The following is a 24,511-nucleotide window of genomic DNA, read 5'->3' as shown; positions in this document are numbered from 1 at the left end:
GATAGACAGGGGAAGCAGGCTTCCAGAAACTTCTCACTCTGGGTCTCCTGGCTCCTACCACATTCCCCAGCTGCAGACCACGCTGGGGACACTGACTGCTGAGACCCATCCTCAGCTCCCCAGGGATCCTTTCCAAAGCCCCAATCACAGGAGACAGCCCTAAATGGGACCCCACCCACCCACCCTGGCTGGGGGACCCTCTCGGAGCTGCTCCCCCAGCCATCTGTTGTGTTCTAGGGACCCACAGCCAGGAGCTGAGACAGCTAGGCTGGGTCCCCGGCTCAGCCCGACACCTCTCGAAGCTGTTCCCCAGCCTGTAAGTAGAGTTGGCCGGTAAGCCCGGCAGAGGCGCTGCCCAGTCCCAGGCAGGCCCCCTTCTGCTCCACAGCTGAGCTCCAGTGTCCCCCACAGACCTGGTACCCCACGCTGGGTCTCAGCCTGGCCCTGTGGGAGCTGGCCTGTGCGGGCTTCCGGTCACTGAAGGAGCATCCCTGAAGGAGGGGACTATGGGACCCCGACTTCCCCTTTTCCTATCCTGGCCACGAGGTGAGCAGTTCTGTTCCACCACGCACACCCACGACACACTGCTTTCCCAAAAGCAACAATCAACTATGCACAGACTGAACGCCCCCCCCCTCCCAGTGTGGCTCCAAACAAGCCTTTCTTGTCAAGCCATCTGCCCCAGCGTCCACGGTCACAGAAGGCTGGGCGCTGTGCGCACGGCGTGAGGACTACACCGGCGCCCTTCGGCCGTCAGCGCTGAGTAAAGGCGATCCGCCATCCGTGAAGCAAAGCCATGGTGACCCCCAGCCAGCGCGAGGAGGGAAGCCGGGGAGGCCAGCCGCCTGCCAGAGCCTCAGCACAGACACCGCCCTGAGGGACGCAGCTCTGCAGCATGCGGGGGGGGGGGGTCAGACCACAGACACCCCGCTTCTCTTTGGATCCTGCCTGGCAGGGACAGGGGCAGGGGCAGGATCTTGAGGAAAGAGAAGAATCCCTAGCTCTCTGGGAAGGAGGAGGAGACACGCCCACAGGCCGGGCAGCGCGGGGCTGAGGGCAAGTGTTAGGTTTGGGGTGTTTCTTGGTTTGGGGATTTTCCCCCACAAGCACATATTACTTCTTCAATTTCTTTGGGCTAGGCATGGAAAGAAAGGGTCCCCCCAAGCGTGACAAACAGCAAGGCCAGGCTCTGAGCATCCCCCCCCCCCCCCGCCTCCTCAGAGAAGGTTAGAGCCTGAAGACAGTGAGAAACTGCACTTGGTGGAAATTCCGGCCACCCCAGCCCCAGGCCCCCGGGGCGGGGAGGGGAGAGAGGGGGCGCAGGGCCGAGAGGACTGCTGCAGACCAACAGCTGGGCGAGTGGAGGTCAAGAATGTTCACAGCTGTAGGGCCATCTTCAGCCCCACCCCAGAGGGGGCAAGGGTGGGCTGCCAGGCCTGGGGGGGGAGGGGACTGCAGCAGTGTCTAGGGGAGAGGAGGGAGGAACGCTCCCCCAGTCACCCTCCAACAGGAAGGCTGGGCCAAGCTGGTATTTCAACCAGAAGCCAGGCTCCAGTCCCCGCCACACCTGCTCCGAGGCACAGGAAGGGCAGAAGCAGACGGCGGTGGGCTTGCTGCACCTGAGCCTGCAGCTTGCCAGGCCTGAGCCAGGGCTGCCCACGCCCCTCATTTCTCACCTCCCTCACACCGCGCAGCCACCTCACGAAGATCTCCCATTCCAGCGGGGGGCCAGTCCTGTGCCACGTGAGCCAGGAAGCAGGGGTCTGGGATTCAGCCCCGTGGACAAAAAGAAACTTCAACCTTACATAACTGCAACCCCTCTGTACATTACTTTTATAATAACATGTAACTGTACCCCTCTGTACATTACTTTTATAATAACAGTATTAAAAAAAACTTCATGTAAGGCATATAAATACAAAAAAAACTGTTTAAAAAAAAAACAAAGAAAAGAAACTTCAGCCAGTGACAGAGGCTCAAGCCTGTCATCCAAGCTACGCAGAAGGCTGAGATTTGAGGATCACAGTGTGAAGCCAGCCTGGGCAGGAAAGTCCAGTGAGACTCTCATCTCCAGTTACACACCAAAAAGCCAGAAGTGAAGCTGTGGCTAATGTGTTAGAATACTAACTTCCAGCAAAAATGCTCAGGGACAGTACTGAGGCCATGAGTTCAAAATTCTCCGTTATAGAAATATCCAACCCTAGCTGGCACTGATGGCCCATGCCTGTAATCCTTGATACTCAGGAGGCTGAGATCTGAGGACCATGGTTTGAAGCCAGCCAGGCAGAAAAGTCCTGGTGAACTTATCTCAATGGTTAGTTGGAATTAACCCCCCCAAAAAAATAAAATCAGAAGTGGCACGGTGGCTCAAGTGTTCAGAGTGCTAGGCTTGAGCACAAAGAGGCTCAGGGACAGCACCCAGTCCCTGAGTTCAAGGTCCATGACTGACCAAAAAAAAAAAAAAAAAAGACAAGAGAAGAAAGAGAAAGAAAGAAAGATCCAGCCTAGAAAAAGAGGAAGGCTGTATCCAATGAGCCAATCAGGCCCCAACCTACAACTGACCACCAGGGGCTTAACCCAGTGACTAAAGGGTTACGGGCCGGTCTCTGCTTTATCCAGCTGCCTGGCCACTGTTTCTAAATCGATGGCTAAACCTGGCCCATGAGAGCCACACTAGATCCTGGCACCACCTCGCTTCCCCCAAGTGTCCCAACTCACCAAGTGGATGGGGAAGTTCCCCGGTCTGGGCCTGGCATCCCTCCTCCAGCCCCTCAGGCTGGGCATTGGTGTGATTTCTGCAGTTTCAGTCTGATAACATGTGTGAGAAAGGCCAGCTGTGCTCCCTAGAGGCCTTTCCCCCAAAATAACTGCGGTCACTGGGTCAGAAGCCTAACCTCCAGGTAGAGCAAGAAAGGAAGGAGCACCTGGTGCACCCCAGCATGTGCCCCTCTATCAGTACGAACACACACATGCACACACACTCAAGAAACAGGCTCGGCAAGGTCGGCAGGGCCCAGGTAGAGCTCTGGACCTCACCACCCATCCATCCATCCTTCATCGCCCCATCCAACTCTCAGCAAGTCCTACTGCGCACCAGGTACCAGGAGCAAGGTCCCGGCCAACCCCTTGGGGACAGCTGTAACTCTAGGCTGCCTCAGCATACACTCACACACACTCACTCACACACACACACACACACCCCAGGTGTTATTTTCAGGGGCTGAGGCGCCAAGGGAAGTGAGAGGGCAGCAGAGCGCAGCAGGGTGGGGATGCTAAGACCTGCAGGCAGCTCCAACCTGTGGCCCCAGAGAGCAGGGGACGCACAGACGGCCACAGCCAGCGGGGATATCGGACACGCGCGCGCACACGCACGCACACACACACACAGGTGGCCACGCCAGCAGGGACACTGGTTGAGAGGAGGGACAAAAATGGTCAGCCAGGGGCCCTGGGGCATCGCGTCCTCCCCACTGGGCGCTCTCACCGACTAGGCTGGGTGGGCTCGCCAAACCGCAGGTCCAGCCTGTGGTGGGAGGGAGCTGGGGGAATGGGCATCCAGACCCCACGCCAGCCCGCCCAGCCCTACTTCCTCCTCCGCCTCCTCAGTAGCTCGGCGCTGACGCCCCCTCCACACCCCAAGTGATCCCTCCATCTGTTCTCTCCTGACCCTGAGAACACCAGGGCAGGCTCTGAACCCTACAGAAAGCATGGCGCTGAGACACCACTACCCTGTGAATGCCCAGACCAAGGAGAGAACACGGTGTAAGGGAAACTGCAGGCCCACTGTACCCCCAAAACACAGATGTGTTCTACATTCTGGAACCTCAAAATGTCACCTGAGTAGGAAAGGGTCTCTGCAGATGTCACTAAGGTAAGGCTCTCAAATGAGGTCATACTGGGCTGAGAGTCCCAAAGCCAATGACCTGTGTCTGCCTAAATCACAGGAGGTCAAGGGCATGGCCCAAGTGGTAGAATGCCAGCCTGGGGTGAAAAAGGTAAGGGCAATGGCCAGGCACTGAGTTCAAGCCCCAGCACTGGCCCCCCAAAAAGAAAAGAGACTAGAAATTTACTGCCTACCCTGGATACACACAGCCTGGTCCCTCACTAGACAGATGCCAAGGAGGCTGGCAGAGCCACCTGGGCAAACCTAGGACCCCACGGGAGTCTCATGCAGGGAGCAAGGGGGACGCGTCTCCCCCTAACTCATGTCTTCACCCAATAGGCCACAGCGATTACTCACGGAGCCCAGAGGGTGCACCTGACAAGCATGGGGCAGCACTGACTTTGAGCCAGCCGCCCACAGTGCCACCACCTCCCAGCTTCCTTCACGACGCCCCATGGTCCCAGCCACTGTCCATCAGCCACCACCAAACACACCGGAAGCCAGGGCCAGAGTGGACAGTCCACCACAGCATGGCCCCAGTCCAATCCCACCCACCCACTACTACACTCTCCACCCTCATGGGCACTTGGTAGCAACCCCCCACACACACCAGAGGAGGGAGCAGCCAGCTCCTCCCCCGGGGCAGCTGGAGCTCCTGGACGGCGCCAGGCCCTGCCTCACCCTGCCCCTCCTCCAGCAGCCACCGCAAAGCTCCAGGGACTGAGACTCTGGGACCAGCACTGTACATCCCGAGACGAAAGCCTGGTCCACAGAACACTCTACACAGTCAGTTCCACGGAGGGTCTCATCCAAGTCGGTGTCAGAAGCTGTTTGCTTGTTTAACTTGCCGTTTTAACCTTCCTAAATTCATCTTTTCTACTCCACACGCCACTGCGTGCTTGGATCGGCATAGGCAGATACTCCTCTCCCGTGAGGCTCTTCTGTGGCTGCTCATTTTACATTTATTTCTTCCACAGCAAATTTTGCACAGCTTAACCTTGTGAAGAGGCAGGACTTTTTCCCATCTGCGTTGATCAAGAATCACAAAGAAAACTAGACCCCAGGGGCACACACCTGTAATCCTAGTTTACTCAAGAGGCTGAGATCTGAGGATCATGGCTCAAAGCCAACCTGGGCAGACAAGTCCATGACTCTGATCTTCCATTAATCATCAAAATGCCCAAAGTGGAGCTATGGCTCAACTGGTAGAGAGACAGCTTGAGTGAAAAAGCTCAGGAACAGTATGCTCAGGCCCTGAGTTCTAGCCCGTTTAGAACCAGCACAAACAAAAGAATCACAAATGTGAATGTTTATTACTGGACCATTTCTTTCTAGCCATGAAGAGGCACACTACCTCTGTCTGCAGCAAGGCCCTTCATGTAGAGAGGAGGAGGAAGCTGGGAAGCCAGGCTGAACGTAGGGTTGACTCTGACTTTCTCTGACTCTGGGTATCCAGTACAGCCACTGTGCCAAGACCTGGCAGGAACCTGAGGAGAGGGAAGAAAGGTCCCTCTCTACAAGGAGCTTCCTCAGGACAGCAGTCAACAAGTCACCATTAAGAGCCAGGCGCCAGTGGCTCATGCCTGTAATCCAGCTGTTCCTGAAACCAGAGGAAGACATTTTGACACTAATGCAGGTAGAAATGTTTTCAAGACCTCCTTCTCAACCCATGGCTGGGCACCGTGACTCACATTTGCCATTCTGAAGGCTAGCCTCTGAAAGAAAAACCCTAAGACTGTATCTGCCTGCAATCCCCGAGAGGATGGGAAGCAGAAAAGGCAGATAGTGGGGCTCCCAGGCAGGGCCTGAGACATTCTCAAAACGAACCAGTGGAAGAATGCTTGTGTGGCTTCGATGGCAGACCACCAGCCTAGTACATTTCAAGGCCCAGTGTTACCAAAATAATCATAATCAAGGACGTGATCTCCAGCGGAGCATCAACTTATAGGAACCAAGGAAAGAAGGAGGGGAGGGGAGGGAGGGGGGAGGGTGGGAGGGAGGACCCATGAACAGGAAGATAGGCAGGGTTGTAGAGATAGATGAAGCCAGAGCAGTCCTGTTTTGAGCCTAAGAGTATATATACGTATATATATATATATATATATATATACACACACACATATACACACACATACGTACGTGTGCATGTATATACACATACATATATGTGTGTGTACACACACACACACACACACACACACACACACACACACACACACATCTCAGCCACCAATGCCCCCGACTCCAGGGGCCTTAGAGATGAGGCCCCTTCCTGTGGGGTCAGCAATGAACCTACACCATGGGGCATCTAGGGCGGCCACTCTCTGCCTTCTGATACTGGCAGGCTGCACCGGGGGCCGGGAAGAGCAGCCTGGAACAGCCTGGGGCCAGGAGAAGCTCGTCCTCTACTCCGCACAGCATCTGCGCCCAGTCCAGCACAGCAGGACAGTCCCCCAGGATGAGACCCACACAGCTGGCTCGTGGGCTCAACACCCAGTGTGGTCGTCCTGGGCCGCAGCCATTACTGCTGGGTGAGAAATCAAGCAAGTTTCTAGCAAGGTAAGTCTCCCCAGAACCAGTGCGAGGTTGTTTCCTAATCAAAGCTTTACCAGATGGAAAACAATAAAGGAGGTCCCCAAAACCAATCTGAGGCCTTCTTAAGAAAACCTCTCCAGGGGCTGGGAAGGTGGCTCAGTGGTAGAGCGCTTGCCTTGCATGCATGAGGCCCTGGGTTCGATTCCTCAGCACCACATAAGAAGAAAAAAAAAAAGTCGGAAGTGGTGCTATGGCTCAAGTGGTAGCCCGCTAGCCTTGAGCTGAAGAGCTGAGGGACAGCGCCCAGACCCAGAGTTCAAGCCCCACAACCGGACCCAAAAAAGAAAGAAAGAAAACCTCTCCATTCCCCAGCAGCACCCACTTCAAAACGGCAGACACACTTTTACAGGTTTCCCGGGATTTCTCCAGGCTGAGCTTCTACAAAGCACTTGTGTCACCTGAGATGCAATGGGTGCTGGGGAGAATTCAGGCCCCCTAGTGCCTTCTGAAAGTGACTGTCATACCTGATTGGGCCTGAATGAAGGGCTCCACCTGAAGACAAAGCTGCTAGCCTATGGAGACTGGGGGATGAGCAAGGGAGAGGAAAGGGGGGAGGGGGAGACAAGACAAACACTGCCCTCAAGTCCTGAGGGCAGTGATGATCCAGGGGGCGGAGTCATCACCCTGGGGGTGGAGTCATGAACCTGGAGTGGTGTCTGCAAGAGACAGCTATGTGGTCAGAGCTCCAGGACCATCTACCATCGCCTGTAAGTCCAACCATGGTCAACAGCAGAGATGGAAAAGCAGCCCAAAGCTTGCAGCTAGGTGGGGACACCCCAGGGTGGGGCTGACACAGCCTGTGGATAGGCCTTGTCTCCGCCGCCCCTCCCAACCTGCAGTGGATCTGACCCTGAGGCCCAAGCAGGGCACAGCACCCACTGCACTGCCCAGGCCAACATCTAGGTCCTCTGTCACCCATGTCTAGGGAGTCCCATGCCTGATGCAGCCCCTGACAGAGGCCCACCAGTACCTAACAGCAGTGGGCATCACTGCCCCAGCCCACCACACAGTGAGCCCCAACAGCCGCAAAACACCTGTCACACATAGCAGCAGTTCCAAGACAAGAAGCAGAAACCAAGCCTCCCGCACGGAGCGCTCACTAGGAAGCAGGGGGCAGCAGTCCTCACCCAGCCCACAACAGACGGGCCAGCTGGATGGGTCCACGCCGAAGGCGGGGCCAGGCCCTGACCACAAGGGCAGGTCAGCTGCCTCTTTCCCTGAAGGAGGCAGCACACCCAACCCCTGTGCGTTGAAAGATCCCTGCGACACAGACAAGATGGATTAGATCAGGGGCAGATCCTTCCCTGGGCCTCGGCCTCGGCCCAGCCCACGCGCCTCACACCTCAGAGCCACCTCCAGCTCTGGACCAGCCACAGAAAGCACGGGGGCTGTCCTCAAGGGACCAAGTGCAAAGATCCAGCACCCACCTTCATCTCTACGCCCTGGCCTCTGCGTGCCAGCCCTCCCCCCACCACAAGCCTCTCCTTGAGAACAGTCAATACAAATTATTTCCCTGCTCTCTGGCTACAATCTACGGTCCTGCTCTCCCTCCATAAACACAGCTAAATTACCACAAAATACACCCAAAGAGATGACAGGCAAATTTCTCCCCGGCTCTATTTGCGTTGGCAGGGAATGGCATATAGACATTCTATCTTCCCCTTTCTCAAAGAAAAAAAAAAGAAGAAAATTACACACGTGAGTTAAGAAAAAAAGAGGCTGCCGGTGTGCGACTTACGGGAAGCAGTGTTTAGACAGACACAAACCCTGGCGTCCCAGGGGCCTGCGATGTGCCAGAGCCACAGCAGTCCCGAGCCTCCCTGCCCTGAACGCTGAGGCTCTGAGCCTCCACTGTAACCGCTACTGTAACCGCTACTTCAAGGTGCATCAACAAGGCAGAGAAAGCTGGGTGGGCAGGAGCTCCTGCAGGACCCCTTGGTTTTTATTAGGGTCTTCCCACAGACGGGCAGCCCTGGCGCAGCCCAGGACACACAGTGTGGCAAGGGACTGGGCCGAGGGCTGAGCACACCATGTGGCAAGGGAGGGGGGCTCCCCCAGGGCTCTGGGGCTGGGAGGGGTTGAGAGCTCTGAGCCACGCCCTTCCCTAGTATGATACACTGTCCTAGCTGGACAAGCTGCCTGTCACCCATGAGGAAGCAGCCTGTACTTTCCCAGTGCCAGGTGGCAACGTTGAAGAAAGACTGAGAGCCAGTCTCCCTCCACTGGGGAGGCGACACTGGGCAGGGGCACTCTCCTCCTGCCTGGGCCCATCATTTCCCCCAGGACCCGGGACAAGGCTCACCCACAGCATGCAGAGGGGCAGAGCCCTGAGGCTGGGCTGGAAGCTGGCTGAGCTACAGTTCCTGCCCCAGCTGTCCACGGAGCCTCTCGGTGGCTGCTCAGTGGCTGCTCAGTGGGTCCCCGTACCACCATCAGCAGAAAGTCAGGCCCATCTAGGTGAATGGCCAACTCCTCAAGCGAGTGTCCACAGTGCAGGTGGAACTCAGCAGGCAACACCAGGTGTGTCGCTCCAAGCCCAGGACCAGCCAATGCCCCACGTGGTGGATTCACAGCAGAAGGCCGGGATGTGAACCACGCCCACCCGACTCCCCAAGACAGCCCTGCCCACCACCTGGCCTCACCCAGTCACCTCTCAGCCAGGCTGCCCCGTCATGTTTACACAAACACACCACCACCAGCAAAGGGGAGACTTACAGCCAGGTGGATTATGCATTTACACCTGGACACCCCATTTTCCGCATCATATACTCCCTGCACCCACAATCTAAATCAGGAATCACACCAGCCTTGTTGGTCTGCACTACAAATTGACATCCCTCTGAAATGCTCGGTGGGGCAGGTGGGCTCCAGAGACAGTATGTTTCCAGAAAATTCTCCCCAAGAAGCACTACATCGTTACATTTTTGTGTGTGTGCTGGTCCTGGGGCTTGAAGTCAGGGCCTGGACACTACACTGCTCCTGAACTGTTTTGCTTAAGGCAGGTACTCTACCACTTGAACCATACCTCCACTTCAGGTTTTTGGGTGGTTAACTGGAGATAAGAGCCTCAAGGACTAGGGCTGGGAAGGTGGCTCAGTGGTAGAGCGCTTGCCTTGCATGCATGAGGCCCTGGGTTCAATTCCTCAGCACCACATAAGAAAAAAAGAAAAAAAGCCGGAAGTGGTGCTGTGGCTAGACTGGTAGAGCACTAGCCTTGAGCTGAAGAGCTGAGGGACAACACCCAGACCCAGAGTTCAGGCCCCATGACACGACCCAAAAAAAAAAAAAAAGAGCCTCAAAGACTTTTCCTGCCTGGGCTAGCTCTGAACAACAATCCTCTGATGTCAGCCTCCTGAGTAGCCAGGATTACCAGTACCAGCATAAGCCACCAGCACCCAGCTGAGCCCCCCATTATTCAAAATCTCCCAGGGGATGATGGATGGGGCGGAGGTGCTGCCTGCAGACAGGAGGCCCCGAGACCCAGACCTGAAGCGAGTGGCTACAAGGCCAAGTGGCCACCTGGGCCCCAGGGGCAGGGGCAAGCCCTCATGTCTCACCTGCACTCAGCCTCACCCCTAGAGAAAGAAGAGGCCCTGCAGACTCCAGGCAGCCCTGCCGGTCAGCCAGCAGCTGCAGCCAGGCCCCGCCCCCCACATCAGCTTCCTCCAGCACCAGCAACACACGCAGTAGAAAGGAGCAAGGCGCAAGGCGGGCAATGAATGGCTCCTTCACAGAACATCTCGGGGGGAGGGCAGTGGGGGGGGCACCACCTTGCTGCTGCAGAAGGCTAAACTGAGGCTCAGAGCGGTCACTGTCTTATGCATTTAAAGATGGAGTGCTTTACATATGACCAGGGTCATCTCTAGTCCCTACCCAGAAGAAGACAACACAACGCCAGGCTCAGATCTCCAGCCCTGGAAGCAGGAAGGCCGGGTCACATCCTCTAAGTGCTGTGTGGCTCCAGGAGGCGGGGCTTAGCCCTCAGCCTCCTCTCCTAGGCCAATGAATGGGGACAACACCTGCCTGCACCTCCCTGACAATCACTGGGTGAAGTGGTGCTCACCTGTAATCGCAGCACTGGGAAGGCTGAGGCAGGAGGACTGAGTCTGAGGCTAGCTTGGGATAGATAGTGAGGCCCTATCTCCAAATGAAAGAGGGAAAAAACAAATATAGCCAGGTGCTGGTGAACCATGCCTGTAATCTCAGCTACTCAGGAGATTAAAATCCAAACATCTCAGTTTGAAGCCAGTCCAGGCAGACCAAACCCACAGACTCTTATCTCTATCTGATTAACCAGCAAAAAGCCAGAAGTAGAGGTGGGACTTAAACAAGAACATGGGGCTCTGGGATCAAACACTCTCTCTCTCTCTCTCTCTCTCTCTCTCTCTCTCTCTCTCTCTCTCTCTCTCTCTCTCTCTCTCTCTCTCTGCTGGAAATGCTATGTATTTCCAGGGCAATCAAGGCACATAATGCTTGGGAGGGAGGCTGGTAGAGAGGAGGCTAGTGGAAGAAGGCGGGTGAAGGGAAGCTGGGGAGACGGGAAAGGCCCATGGAACATGCAATAGCTGGAATGCAAGCAGCCCACACCCAGTCACCTGCAGTGCCTCTGGTCTGGGGTCCCCCCTACTCACGCTGTCACTTTTCTACCTCAAGGCACTCCCTCTTGTGCAGTGAGCCCTGAGGGTGGAACAGAAAGCCATGGGGTACTACGGCACTGCCGTGGCAGAAAACAGGGCAGGCACCCCCACAGCCCTGCAGAGATCCCAAAGGACTTGGGGCTGACAGGCTTAGGATGGGGCTTCCCGCCCTGGAAAGGCCAGGGCAGAGGGGAGGGCTGGTGGAGGGAAAGGGGTCCCCCTCAATCTTTGAAAACCAAGGCTGCAAAAGAAAACAAGCAGCGGGAGGCCGGCTTCAAGTCTGCAGGGGCCAGGAGCTGCTCAGCTAAAACTTCCTTAATCCTTACGTAAACTCTATAAAGACTGAAAAGAACCCCAAAAGAAACACTTTCTAGCTTCTAACGGTGTCTGCTCTTGTGAACCCGGAAGCTGGTAGGCTCTGGAAACCTCACCCCAGGCGGCCACCACGCAAACCTGCCCTCTCCTCAGCCCCTGGGGTTTATGATTCTTGTTTATCGTTTGGACTCAGAGCCAAAGAGGGCGGCAGCGACAGGATGCCAGGCCATCAGAGGCTCCGGGAACACAGGGAGGGGGAGGGGTCCTGGGCTGGACTAAAGAGCCTGCCCGGGCACAGAGTGGGCAGTCCAGAAGGGAAGGGGACTCACTGGGGCCAAGCAAGGGGGGGGTTCCTCAGGCCAGTGCCCCCACAGGGTAGATGGTGCTTTGTCCCTCAGCCCCCAGCAGCCTCTGCTGCACCCTAAGTTCCTCTGCTGGGGAACACGGGATCCAGGGCCCCTTCTCGCAGGCCCGATGCTGGCTCAGCGGGGGTCCCCTCGGTCAGTCCTCAACCAGACCCTACCACCAGTTCTCATCAAGCCCCTTGTGAGGTTGAGGATACCCAGCCCCAGAGATACACCCAGTGCTGGTCCAACAAGCAGCCAAAAGGCATGCTTCAGGCCAGCCAAGGAACAGCAGAGCAGGACTCTAACCCAGGCGCGACAGAGCCCAGTGCAGCGCTGGCCTCCACCCAGGGACAGGGCTCCCCAGGGGTCTTCACAGGACAGCTCAGCCTGAGTGGGCAGCACCCAGGAAAGGCGCGGAAGTGACACAGGCATGGGAACACACACAGGATGTTGACAGGCGGGAAAGGGGCACAGGAGAGTTCCTTGTACAGACACAAAGGCAGGAGCCAAGAGCTGGGCTCCGAGACCAACGGTGAGGATCCCTCTCCCCAGCCAACCCCACAGCCAGCATCAGCTGAACCCCGCGGAAGCCACCTGTAGGCTGGCACCAAGTTTTATGGCCGAGCACCAAAGACACTTAGGTTGAGCACCTGTGGGTCATGCTTTATAATCCTAGCTACTACTGAGATATGAGGATCACAGTTCAAAGCCAGCCCAGGCAGGAAAGTCTGTGAGATGCTTTTCTCCAACTAACCAGCAAAAAAAGCTTCAAGTGGCGCTGTGGCTCAGATGGTAGAGCACCAGCCCTGAGAGTAAGATAAAGAGACAGCATCCAGGCCCGGAGTTCAAGCCCCAGCACACACAGACACTTTCCAGACACACGCAGCCCTCAAGAGAAAGCAAGAGGGGCCCCGTCACCTGGCCGGAGCCCCATCTTGATGGTGCTTCAGATCATGGCAATGGCTCCAGCCTCCTGTGGGCATGCTGGCTTTCTCCAGCCTCCCTTTCCCTGCCTCCCCCTCCGGTGGTCAGCAACATAGATCACTGTCTCCCTGGCGACTGTCCAGCTGCGGGTACGGCGCACAAAGGGGACAAGGAAGTGAAAGCCCTCCCGTGGGAGAGGGTGAGGTCACAGAGGTTCAGAGAGCCTAAGAGCCAGAGGCAGCCAGAGGTCTCGGGCCACGTCTGTTTGGGCTCCGGGCCGCCTCCCAGCCTCCCGCCAGCCCAGAGGCAGTGCCAAGGGCCTGGTCTGTGCTAGCAGAGCCAGAAAAATAAATAAATAAATGGAAGCCCTGAGGAGAGAGACCTGCCGGGCTGGCAACAGCCCCAGCCCCCACACAGCTGCGGGGCCTTAGCCGACCCCTCACCTCTCTTCCCTCATCCATTAATGGGGGCAGAGCTGCCCACCCCAGTGCCTGGCGGGGCCTCCAGACGCCAGGTGCCAGTGCTGGGTAGTGAGGAAAACACCCTCTACCCAGCAAAGGACCGAACAGCCCAGGCTCCAACCTCCAGGAGTCCCCGGCCACCACCCCTGGAGCTGTCTACCAACACGTCTCTGCAGCCAGGGCCATGGCACCCCTGCAAGACACTGAGGAAGCCCCCCCGACCCGGCGGGCCCAGAGCCACCTGGGATGACCCAGGCCAGGCCCCACTCAGCTGCGTTCACCATGAGGGCTGCCCGGTGTCTGCACATACCCGCCTCTCTGCTGTGGGACACAGGTCTCATGAACTATGCCCACAACCTGGGACAGGAGCCACAGCGGGGACCTCTGGGCCGCGGCACACACAAAGCCCTCTCCATCTCCTCGGCTACCGCAGGCTTCCAGTTCTCAAGGCCAGCTCAAGAACCACCGCGCCACAGGAACACCAGCCCCTCCGTGCTCGGGGCAGGCACACCCCTGGTCCATGCCAACAGCAGAGCGGGCATTCACCCACCTCCTGGCTACCCAGCCCCTGGGAGCCCCTGGCCAGGAGGTAGTGAAAACAAGGGCACGGATCTTCTCCCATGGGAGTGCTAACAGCCCGCGGGCTTGGCCCCCTGTCCTGGTTACTTCTCCTCTGCCACCTCAGACTCAGTGCTGCTGGATACCCAGGGCATGAGCCCGGGGTGTCCTCAGACCTGTGGGTGTGGCTTTACAGCACCCCATCTGAGCCGAACCCCACAGGGCACCAGGCATCCTGTCCCACACGCTGCAGCCAGCTGGCCGGTGGGAAGGGGAGGGGAGGGGAGAGGAAGGTGGCTGCCTGGTGGTCCTGCTCTGGATGCCACGGGAGAAAGCGACAAGCCAGGGCCATGTCCACCAGCCAGCAATGATGGCGGTGCCCTGGGCACAACATCCCCAGACAACTCGTCAAGGGCCCCGGGTGGCACACCACACCCCAGGGAGCCTGTCACCATCGGGCTCTGACGGCAGCTGAGTGGTTCCGTGGTTCCATGTGGCCTACCTCACACTCGGTGGGGCGGGCACTCACCGTTTCCAGGAGCCCGTCCCCTCACAGGGCTGCTCTGGACCACGGGGTGCAGGCTCCCCAAGCCAGGCTTTGTCGTCTAGGGGACCCAGCCAGGGACAAAGCCCAGCCGTCAGCCAGCTCAAGGCCATCCAGGCAGCACGCGGCGCTGCTGGCACAGGCCAGGCGCTTCCTGTCCAGCACTTCCTGTTGGACAGGCTTTCAGTACAAATGGAGACAACTGCTCTGGACGGTGGGCGAAGAACAGGACAGAGGATCAGGACTTATTCTCAGGGACTGGAGCTGGCAAGGAAAGGATCCCCAGGACAGGCCTCCAAACAGAAAGAGGAAGAGCACTGAGGGAGGAGGGGGCTGACTGTGGCATCAAAGGCCCAGGGCGAGCCAGCCAGCGAGCCAGCATGGCTGAAGCCCGAGCCCTGGATGCCTGGAGACACAGCAGGCAAGCCCTACACCAGGCAGGGGGAGCTTCGTGGTAGGGAGTGGCAAATGGAGGGCTGGAGGCTCAGCACAGAGGCCGGGCAGGAGGCTGGAGGCTGCAGGTGAGAGAAGGCCCACATGCTACCAGGGTGGAGTTGAAGAGTTTCGGTAGAAAACGTCTGGCCCCAAAGCCTAAGAATGTCATACCTAACTGTTTACAGAAAGCACCGGCTGCTCAGCTCTAGGAGAGAGACTGGGCGGACTGGGGGAGGGAAAGACAGGTGGACTGGAAGTGGTAGGGCCACAGCTAGAGGGCTGAGTCCAACATCTGCCTAAATCAGGCCCACCAAACTTGTCTAGCAGCTTCAGCACTGCCCCTGGGATGGACACACACACACACACACACACACACACACACACACACACACACACACACACACACACACACACACACACACACACACACACACACACACACACACACACACGGCTAGAAGGAACAAGCCAAGTGACAAATGCTTCCTTCCCACAAGTGTCCTCAAAGACGGGCATCACTGCCAGGCGCTGGTGGCTCCTGTCTAAATCCAAGCTACTCAGAGGCTGAGAGCTGAGGATCTTGGTTTGAAGCTAGCCAGGACAGAAAAGTTCATGAGACTTTTAACTCCAATTAACCACCAGAAAGTCAGAAGTGGAGCTGTAGACCAAGTGGAAGAATGCCAGCCTTGAGCAAAACTCAAAGGGACAATGACTAGACCCAAAGTTCAAGCCCCAGTATCAGCATAAAAAGAAGAGGAGGAGGAAGAGGAGGAAGAAGAGGAGGGAGGGAAGGAAGGAGGGAGGGAGGGAGGAAGGAAGGAAGAAAGGGAGGGAGGGAGGGAAAAATCAATCACACACAGTCCAGCAGGGGATAGCGGCTTCTGGAAGAAGGGGGGGGGATTCCTCTGGGGAATCCATGCCCCCAGCCCAGGGCTGAGGCTCAGCTTAAGGGCCCCCATTCCCTATTCTTTGAGCCCAACATCCCCGAGGCCCAGAGCAGGGGCAGGCCATGGCTTCACGAGCATTCTTCCCAGTTTCACCGTGAGCCACGCCAAAGCCAGATTTCCTCAATCAGGATATGGTACACAAACAATTCACGCTAGAGCCAGGCTGTGCCTGCCCTCCCTCCCTCAGCGGTCTCTGGTCTGTGGACCTTGAGCCTCGGCTCCACACAGCCCCGCACCGTCCCTCCCAGACAGGCCCCACTGCTGCTGCCTGCCCGAGCGTGGAAATGCCCACCACACAGAGCCACCGCCACTGCAATCAGCCCGCCACGCCCCCAAACAGGCCTTCTCAGCCATGCCATCACTGTCCACAGAGGAGAACGTTTTCCTTAGAGGGGGAGGAATTAAGAGTTTGAACGCAGGGCCTGGTGCTTGCCAAGCAGGTGCTCTACCATGGGAGCCATACCCTAGCCCATTTTGTTTTCACTTGTAAGTTTTCCATTTTCTCCCAGGCTTCCCTGAACCTCAATCTATTTATGCTTCTGGAGTAGCTAGGGTGGCAGGCATGCACACCACACCCAATTTTTTGGCATGGTTGTTTTAGTTTGGTTTTTTTGTGGGAGGGTTGTATATATGTGCTGGTCCTGGGGCTTGAACTCAGGGCCTGGGCACAGTCCCTGAGCTTTTGTGCTTAAGGCTAATGGCTCTACCACTTGAACTACTACTGGGTTTGGATGGTTAAGTAGAAGTTAAGAGTCTCAAACTTCCCAGACTGGTTTGAACTGTGATCGTCCGATCTCAGCCTCCAGAGTAGCTAGGATTACAGGTAGGAGCCACTGGCATCCAGCACACTGTGGTTTTCATTGGTTGAGATGGGGTCTCTTTCAAACACTTTGTGCAGACTGGCCTTGAATCCAATCTTCCCCCAGACACCATGGGCTGAGTTTCTAGAATTACAGATGCCAGCAGCCATGCCTGGCTTCCCACGTGGAATGTTAATCCCACAGGTGCACTCTTGACACATTTGTTCTGAGTGTGCACAGCTGTGTTTTACTGATAGAAAAATAACATTCTGGGCACCCCCCCCCAGGATGTTATTTTCACACACCCCTCAGGGCAGCCTGCTAAGGACACGCAGGTTAAATCAATCATTAAAACCAGCGCTGTCCTGGTGGGGAGGTGGTGCCTGCCTGTGGTCCCTGTGCTTGGGAGGCTCCTGCAGAAGTTCGTGCACACCTGTGCTCTCACACACACCTGTGAGCCCCAGGTCAGTACAGGAAGCCCCGGGAAGGAGAAGCAGGAGCCTTCCAACCTTCGCTTCTGAACACCCTTCTCTCTGTACGAAGGAAGCAGAGCTCACTGGAGAAACAGGTGATTCCCCAACTAGGACAAAGAAAACACAGAGAAGCCGAGCTGCCTGGTGTCAAAAATCAGCAATGCTCCCAGAGTGACTCAGAATATGCCAGAACGAAGGCCACCCACCTGGAACACTTCCCACTGTCCACCCTGAGACAATGCAGTGCCAATGTAAATAATGAAGGAAAGCGATCATAATGCAGCAATGAAGAGGAAACGGGACCCCAACTGAGGGAGGGGAGAAGGGAGGGAGAGGGAGGAGAGGAAGAAAAGGGAGAGGAATAGAGGGGGAAAGGGAGGGGGGAGAGAAGTGAGAGAGGGGGGGGAGAGAGAGAGGGGGGCGGGGGGAAACAGGAGAGAGGGGGAGAATGGGAGAAAATCTCCTTTTAAATCTGTACCTGCAAAGGGAAACTATGTGAGAGAAACCCACCAACCCCATCTCAACTCCATCTCAACCCCGCATTCAACTCCAGGTCCTGTCCCCTGCCCCAGCAGCCCGAATGGGAGGAGGAGGAGGGCGGGGAGCACACCTCCCCTCACAGATGGGTGCAATCACGGCCAGACAGCAGATGAACCCCAGTGGGAGGGGGTGCTGTGTACCACCTTCCAAAGCATGGTGGCCGGGAAAATCAGAGCAAAACTGTACACCCACACTGCATGAGGCCCTGGGAAGCGAGCGGGGCAGCTGAGGCTCCCAGGTTGCTGGAAGGTCCTGCCTGGCCTGGGGCTGTGGACACCGGGGGCAGACCACCGGCCCTGCTGCCAGCGGCTCCGGTGGCTGGGCTTAAAGCGGAGAGCGCCTTTGTTTGTAGGAAACAGCACAAAGCCAAAGTCTCCAAAAACACATTGCCCTAAGCCTTACCAGAAAAGAGCTTCCCCTTTTCTCTGAGAAGCAGCTTGCCTTTCTATGTTGCTGGGGCTCGCTCTTCCCGCATTACCTTCCTGGTTTTGTTGTTGTTCTGTTTCTTTTGTGTGTGCGCCGGTACCAGGGCTTGAACTCAGGGCCTGGGGCCTATCCCTTAGCATTTTTTGCTCAAAGCTAGTGCCCTACCACTTGAGCCACAGCTCAACTTTGGGCTATTTTTGCTGACTTTGCTGCCGGGGCTGGCTTCTAACTGCAATCCTCAGATCTCAGCCTCCTAAGTGTCTAGAATTACAGGCATGAGCCGCTGGTGCCCGAGACCCTCCTGCATGCACTTGGGAACTCTTTGGGTATCAAATGACTTTCTCAGTGAACATGTCACTCGCTCAAGGCTTCCAGCTGGCCCCTACCTGCCCCTCCTCAGGGAGCCAGGGCTCCGGTTAGTCCCTGAAGAAATAAAACAAACTTCCCGGCATCCCATGCAGAGGGTGGGGGAGGCACACTTGAAGAGCCCAGAGATAATGCAGCCCTGGCAGAAACAAGGGACTCACATCCCGAAGGACCCCAAAACACAATAGGGTAGGGAGCATCCTTCCTGCTCTCAATCTACCCAGGGCCTGGGATCCGAATGTCTGAAGACAGAAGGCAATCAGAAACCGGATGCCGGTGGCTCACGCCTGTAATCCTTGCTACTCAGGAGGCTGAGATCTGAGGATCACGGTTCAAAGTCAGCCTGGGCAAGTAAAGTAGGTGAGATTCTTATCTCCAATAAACCACTAGAAAACCAGAAGTGGCGCTGTGGCTCAAGCGGTAGAGCGCTCGCCTTGAGCTGAAGAGCTGAGGGACAGCGCCCAGGCCCAGAATTCAAGCCCCATGACCGAACAAAAAAAAAAAGGTGGCAATCAGAGGAGGCTTCTTGGAGGAGGCACCCCTACCCTAGCTCTGCTAGGGCCATCAAGGCTGGAAGGAGGTGGTGCTTCCCACAAGGGCACAGCACAGGATGGGCGTGAGGGAAAAGACACAGAGAAAGGGCCGAGAAAGGCAGCGAGCAGAGGGAATGATGCTGGGGCAGGGGCAAACCCTGGTGGCCTGTGTCCCCAGTCTTGTGCATACTGGGACCTCCCTGCAGACAGGCCACTGCTGTCCCAGCAAGGAGGTGGGGCCCTGGCAATGTGAGTGTGACAGAGCTGGGTGTCTTTTAGAGGGGCTGCAGCAGAGCAAACACACGGACTGTGTGCTGGCACGGCCCCCTTGGGGCTTCTCAACCACAGCTGCTTCCACTGCTCTGGGTCCCCGTCTTAGATCAGCCGACTGTGGCCATACTTAATTAGTTTAATTAAACCCAAGGTGGCTTCCGGGCATTTTTGGATAAAATAAAACAAAGTATATCCTGTCCGCTTCAGGAGAGTACAACCAAATGGGCAACTAGGACCTCCTGTGACCCACCATCTTTGGGTACCTGGCTCCCGAAAGAGCAGGTGCTTGATAAATGCACACCTACAGGATGTTACCATGACACCATGTGGTCTTCCGGAAGAGGACATCACAAAGGCCTGTGAGCGGATGCAAGACAACACACAACAGCTAGAGGGGGAGAGGATGGAGGGGGAGAAGGGGGAGCCTTCATCATTCTGGAGTCCCATGGAAGACAGGCACACCCCAAGAAAACAGATGCACCCATGCAAAGTTAAGAGAATGTGGCTCAAGCGTCCTTCAGCAAGTCAGCATGATAGTAAGGTGGAGCAGGGAGGTTTTTTGGTGTTGTTTTTTTTAATGCCAGTACTGGGGCTTGAACTCAGGTCCTCACACTCTTGCTTGCTTCTTCACTCAGGGCCAGTGCTCTACCACTTGAACCATAGCTCCATTTCTGGCTTTTTACTAGTTAACTGGAAATAAGAGTCTCAGAGACTTTTCTGCCAGGGGCTGGCTCAAATCAAACCTCCTTCCTCAGATCTCAGCCTCCTGAGTAGCCAGGATTACAGGTGTGACCCACAGTGCCCAGGACAGGGAGGTCTTTTGAAGCCATGTCCAGAGTTCCTATGCTGGTCTTGCCACTGGGTACTAGCTGGGTGACCCATGCCAGGTCACAGGAATGAACTCTGAACTCAACTGTCTCGTCTAGGAATCGGGAGTGACGAACTACTCGGGCTTGTGCCTAGCCCAAGACAGCATGAAAGAAAAGGGCCGTAGCCATTTTCCCTGTGATCTGGGACATCTCCCTCCCCTGTAAGAAATGTGGGGTGCCAACAGCAAAGAGCAGCACCCACAGAGGCGCTGACTGCCCTCCCTCAATCCTGTACAGCCAGCCCGGTCAGCAGCCGTGAGGACAGTGGCTTCTTTACTTGTGAATATAGATGTGGCCATTGGGCACACCACACCCTAACCTGAGGCAGGCAGGTTTGATGAGGGGGCAGGGAGGAGACCCTGTGACCAGCCTGCCCTCTAGGAAAGGACACCGACCCTTAGTCCCAGAGTAACACCAGACAGTGTGGAGATGATGCTCCCAAAATCCTTCACATTGAGCCAGATGCTGGTGGCCCACGCCTGTAATCCCAGCTACTCAGGAGGCTGAGATCCAAAGATCACACACAGAGCAGGACAGTCCATAAGATTCTTGCCTCCAAGAATTCTTTTTGCCAAGAGCAGACCATCAAAAAGCCAGAAGTGGAGCTGTAGCTCAAGTGGTAGAGCACCAACTTTGAGTGGAAAAAGCTAAGGGACAGTGGCCAGGTCCTGAGTTCAAGAGCCAGAATCAGTACAAATGAACAAAACCCACTAACGTTGGCTGAACACAGCAGTGTTCCTCAGCAACCTATTCTGCTCAACTCCATCCTCGGCCTCCATTCTGCTTAACCCTCTCACCCCATAGTATTCCCCAACACGGGGACCCTGAAAGCTACAGCCTGCCTGGGAGATAATGGTGTAATGGAGCTAGCATGTGGCCACAGGGGTTCACCCCCCCCAATTCTCCCTGACATCCAGCCCCTCCCCAAGCCCTCCAGGGGCCCAGGTGACTGCTCCCAGAGTCCAGACCAACTTCCAACACAGGGGCCAGGCCCAGCCTGCGGCAGGCCTCGGCCCCTCCCCCTCCCATCCTGCCCAAATCACGACTGCGCGCCCCAGGGAGGACCCGGCCACGCCCCAGCCCAGGCGGTGCCCCGCCCAGCCTCCCTGTCACTCAACCTGACCCACCCACCTCTGGGCCCCGGCCGGCCCCAGCCTGCCAGGCGGCCGAACCTGCCAGAATCCTGCCAGCCTCCACCCCACCCCCTGCGGTTCACAAAGCCCAGCTGCGCGGACAGCAGCCCTGCCTCCCCTCAGTTTCTCCAGCTGTAAAATGGGGTGAGCACTCCCCAGCCCCGTGGGGGGGGGTGCGTGAGGAGGACGGCAGGACCTGCCCAGGCCCTGTCCGCCGGCCGCCCCGCCCCGAGGGTCCCCCCCATGGGACCGCCGACCCGGAGGAAGCCACCCCCTCCTTTGTCGTCCACCCCGCGGTGGCCCCGCCGCAGCCGGGCGCTGGGACGTCAGGGCCCAAGCCCGCTCCCGGGGCCGGTTCCCCGGGGTCCAGTGGGGAGGGCGGGCGGGCGGGCCGGGCTGCCGCTGCTCCCGGAGGAGCGGGGACTCCGCGACCCCGGGGAGCTGGCCGCGAGCCCCCACGCCGCCCAACTCCGGCCAAGTTCCGACCGAGCGACCAAGAACAGCAGCCCGGCCGGCGGCGCGGACATTTTCCAGCCCGGCCCTGCGGCCACACGCGTGCCTCCGCCGCGACAAAGGCCACCCCGGAGCGCCCGACCGGGCTGGGGGGCAGCGCCGGGGGGCCCGGCCCGGGGGACCCCGCACCCCGCCCCGCCCCGCCCGGGGCCGGCCGCGGCGCTCGCCGGCTCCCCGCGGGCTCCGGCCGCCGGGCGCGAACCCCAAGACGCGGTGGCCGGGGCGGCGCGGCCGGCTGCCGGGGCGGCGGGAACCCTCGTGGGGCGGCGGGGCTGGAGGCGCGGCCCGGGACCTCTGGGCAACTTCGCGCCTTCGGGGGCCACTGCCGGCGGGAGAAGGTCGGCGGGCGCGCCCGGTCCTCTCCGCCGCCCCGCGTCCGCCCCGCCAGCCTCCGCCCGCACGCGGGCCCCGCGGGGCGAACCTCACCTGGGACATCTGCGGCCGGAAGTTGATGTCCTTGAGGTCCACGGAGCCCGGGGCCAGGTTGTGCAGCAGCTGGCACAGCAGCACGCCGTCGCGCAGCGCCTGCGCCAGGTCGAAGACCACGGCCGAGGGCCACACGACGCGGTGGTTGGGCGGCAGGACCTTGCAGTCGATGAGCCAGCGGCCGCACTGCCGCCACTGCTCCATGGCGCCCGCGCGCCCGCGCGCCCGGCCCGGCCCGGCTCGGTCAGGGCTGCGCCGGGGCCAAAGTGCGGCGGCCGCCGGGCATCCCGCCCGCCCGCCCGCGCGGGGCTCGGCGGCCGGGGCGGGGCTTCTGGCGGGCGGCCCCGGGTCCGCGCTGCGCCGCCGCGCGTCCGTCCTCCTCCTCCTCCTCTTCCTCCTCCTCCTCCTCGCGGGCCGCCGCTCCCGCCCACGTGCGGCGCCGGGGTCCCCCCTTCACACACACAAGTCCGCACGGGCCCCAGGCCGGGCTCCACGACGCCCGCCGCCGCAGCGCTCCCCGATCCGCCCCGCCGGGCGCCGCATTCTGCGCTCGGGGCGCCCCGCGGCGGCCGCCGCTCCGGCCCCGCCCGAGACAAAGACCCGGCGGGTCGCTCGCTCCGCGTGCCCCGCGCCTGGGCCACCCGCGCCGCCGCCGCTTTGTTCGCCCCGCCCGCGGGCTCGACGACGGTCGCCCGGCGTTCGGACTCCGCGGCTGGACTGCTCCGGAGCGCTGAGGGGGGGGGGCCGCAGGGGGCGCGGCCACGGGCGGGCGGGGGCGGTGGTGGGCGGAGGGCGTGGCCTGTCGCGGCGGGGGCGGTGCGTGGTGGGCGTGGTCTGCCTGTGATTGGTGGGCGTGGCCGGTCCGCCCCCGCCCGGCGCCGCCCAGACCCTAGCGCCGCCTACGCTTTCCCCACTTCCTGCCCCGCGAAAGTTGCGGAGGGCGGGGTTTGCGGCTCGGAGACACCTGGGTTTGGGGGCGCCCTCGCCCGCGAAGCGCCGGGGGCCCCCGTCCCGCGCAGCGCCCTCGCGTGGTCTTTCGGGAAAGCCAGGCGCAGGCGGGGCCCGTCCACGGTTTTCCGGCCCCCAAGCTGCCGGGTGGGGTAACGTGAGGCCGGGGCTCCCCGCTGTCGGTGCTCGCGGAGGGCAGAGCCGACGTGGGAGAAAGCGCGGGGGCCCAGGTCCCAGCCGGGGCCCAGGTCCCAGCCCGGCCTCCACATGACTTCGGGGAGGGGCCGGACGGCCGCGCGGTGCGGCGGGGGGGACTCAGGCGCTCCGCTGCGCGCGGCCCTGCAGCGTCCACTCCAGGACCGGGCGCTGTCACTCCGTCGCTTCGGCCGCAGCTGCACTTCCGGCTGCGGACCCGCGGCTCCGAGGCGCCGGGGTGACAGCGGGCTAACGGCGGCGGGAGTTAACGTCGGGCGCGCCTTTCCGGAGCCCCGCGTTCCGTCCCACGTGACGAGGACCCCTGGGCGCCCCCAGCCCCGCCGTGAGCCCCGCGCGGCCCGCGCCCTTGCAGCTCGCCGGTCAGGACGGCCCCCACCGTCCGGTCTCGCTGGGCCGGGCAGAGGTCAGAGTGCCAGCCCGACGGGGGCCCTGCGCCCCGGGGCTCGTGCCCTTGACCTTCCCCGCGGGGTCCTCTCCCGACAACAGTCCCTGCGCACGGCCCGCGTGCCCTTCCCCAGGCGTGGCGGGGGGAGAGGTCCAGAGGCACCCGCGCGCCGCCCGGCCCAGGACCCGTGAGCCCAGGACCGGTGAGCGCAGGACAGGAGAGCCCAGGACCAGTGAGCGCATGATCCGTGAGCGCATGTCTGGTGAGCCCAGGACCCGTGAGCCCAGGACCCGTGAGCCAGCAGCTCCTGCATAGCATAGGCTTCTGTCTGAGGAAATGGCCAGGGAGCTTTTGTGAGCAGGCAGAGGAAGGGAGCCGGCCTCCAGGAGAGGGCTGCGCTGTCCCAGAGAGGTGCAGTGGGGCGAGCGGACTCCGGTGGACCCCGCCAGCCTCTCCTCGGGCCTCTGCAGAGCCCCGCTCTCACCCTCTCTCCACACCAAGGGACTACCTTGAAGCGTGGGCTAGCATCACAGGGCAGCCCTTCACCTGAGATGCCCGCAGAGACTGCCGCATTCACTTGTGCATGTGTCTGTCTGTCTCTGTTCCCAGCAGGAAAGGGGCCTCTGTTCTCCCTGCCCTTGGCCTTCCTGCCTGGGCCGGGAACCAACCAAGACCAGAGCTGCAGCTGCGGGACGGAGGCTCCTGCTGCCAACGATGTAGACGCTCGTCTGCTGCCCCCTGGCGGCATGTAACCATCTGGCCACCCAACGACGGACACACACACACCCGAGGGACACACACACACCCTGGCCTTGCTGCTGGGTTGCATATGAGCCTGGGCCTCAAGCTCTGATGTGGACAGGAGGACATCATTGGCCACGTGTTTCTCTATCTATGGGAATCTCTACAGGCAAGACACAGGGAAATAAAGAAATGAAAACCTGGCAGAAACTCAGTTCCAAAT

The 24,511-nt window shown here is 59.2% G+C and overlaps 1 protein-coding gene across 6 annotated transcripts in view; it reads right to left on the bottom strand.

The window, feature by feature from the left end:
- Vav2 (vav guanine nucleotide exchange factor 2) overlaps nucleotides 1–22,797 on the bottom strand; it is a 149,995-nt gene extending 127,198 nt beyond the window's left edge. Inside the window, exon 1 of one of the 6 annotated variants that reach the window (XM_070014988.1) lies at nucleotides 21,999–22,797. In XM_070014988.1, coding sequence (XP_069871089.1) covers nucleotides 21,999–22,202 — 204 coding nt within the window. In that variant the 5' untranslated portion in view covers nucleotides 22,203–22,797. Of the gene's footprint in view, nucleotides 1–2,718; nucleotides 2,794–21,998 lie in introns of those variants that run through there. The other 5 variants (XM_070014992.1, XM_070014987.1, XM_070014989.1 and 2 more) reach the window with 5 other exon arrangements.
- Between the last annotated feature and the right edge of the window lie 1,714 nt (nucleotides 22,798–24,511).

Source organism: Dipodomys merriami, unplaced genomic scaffold (genome assembly GCF_024711535.1).
Source record: "Dipodomys merriami isolate MVZ:Mamm:240054 unplaced genomic scaffold, mDipMer1.0.p SCAF_11, whole genome shotgun sequence".
NCBI lineage: Eukaryota > Metazoa > Chordata > Mammalia > Rodentia > Heteromyidae > Dipodomys > Dipodomys merriami.
The sequence above is the reverse complement of the archived record's forward strand: the minus strand, read 5'-3'. Positions and strand labels throughout refer to the sequence as shown.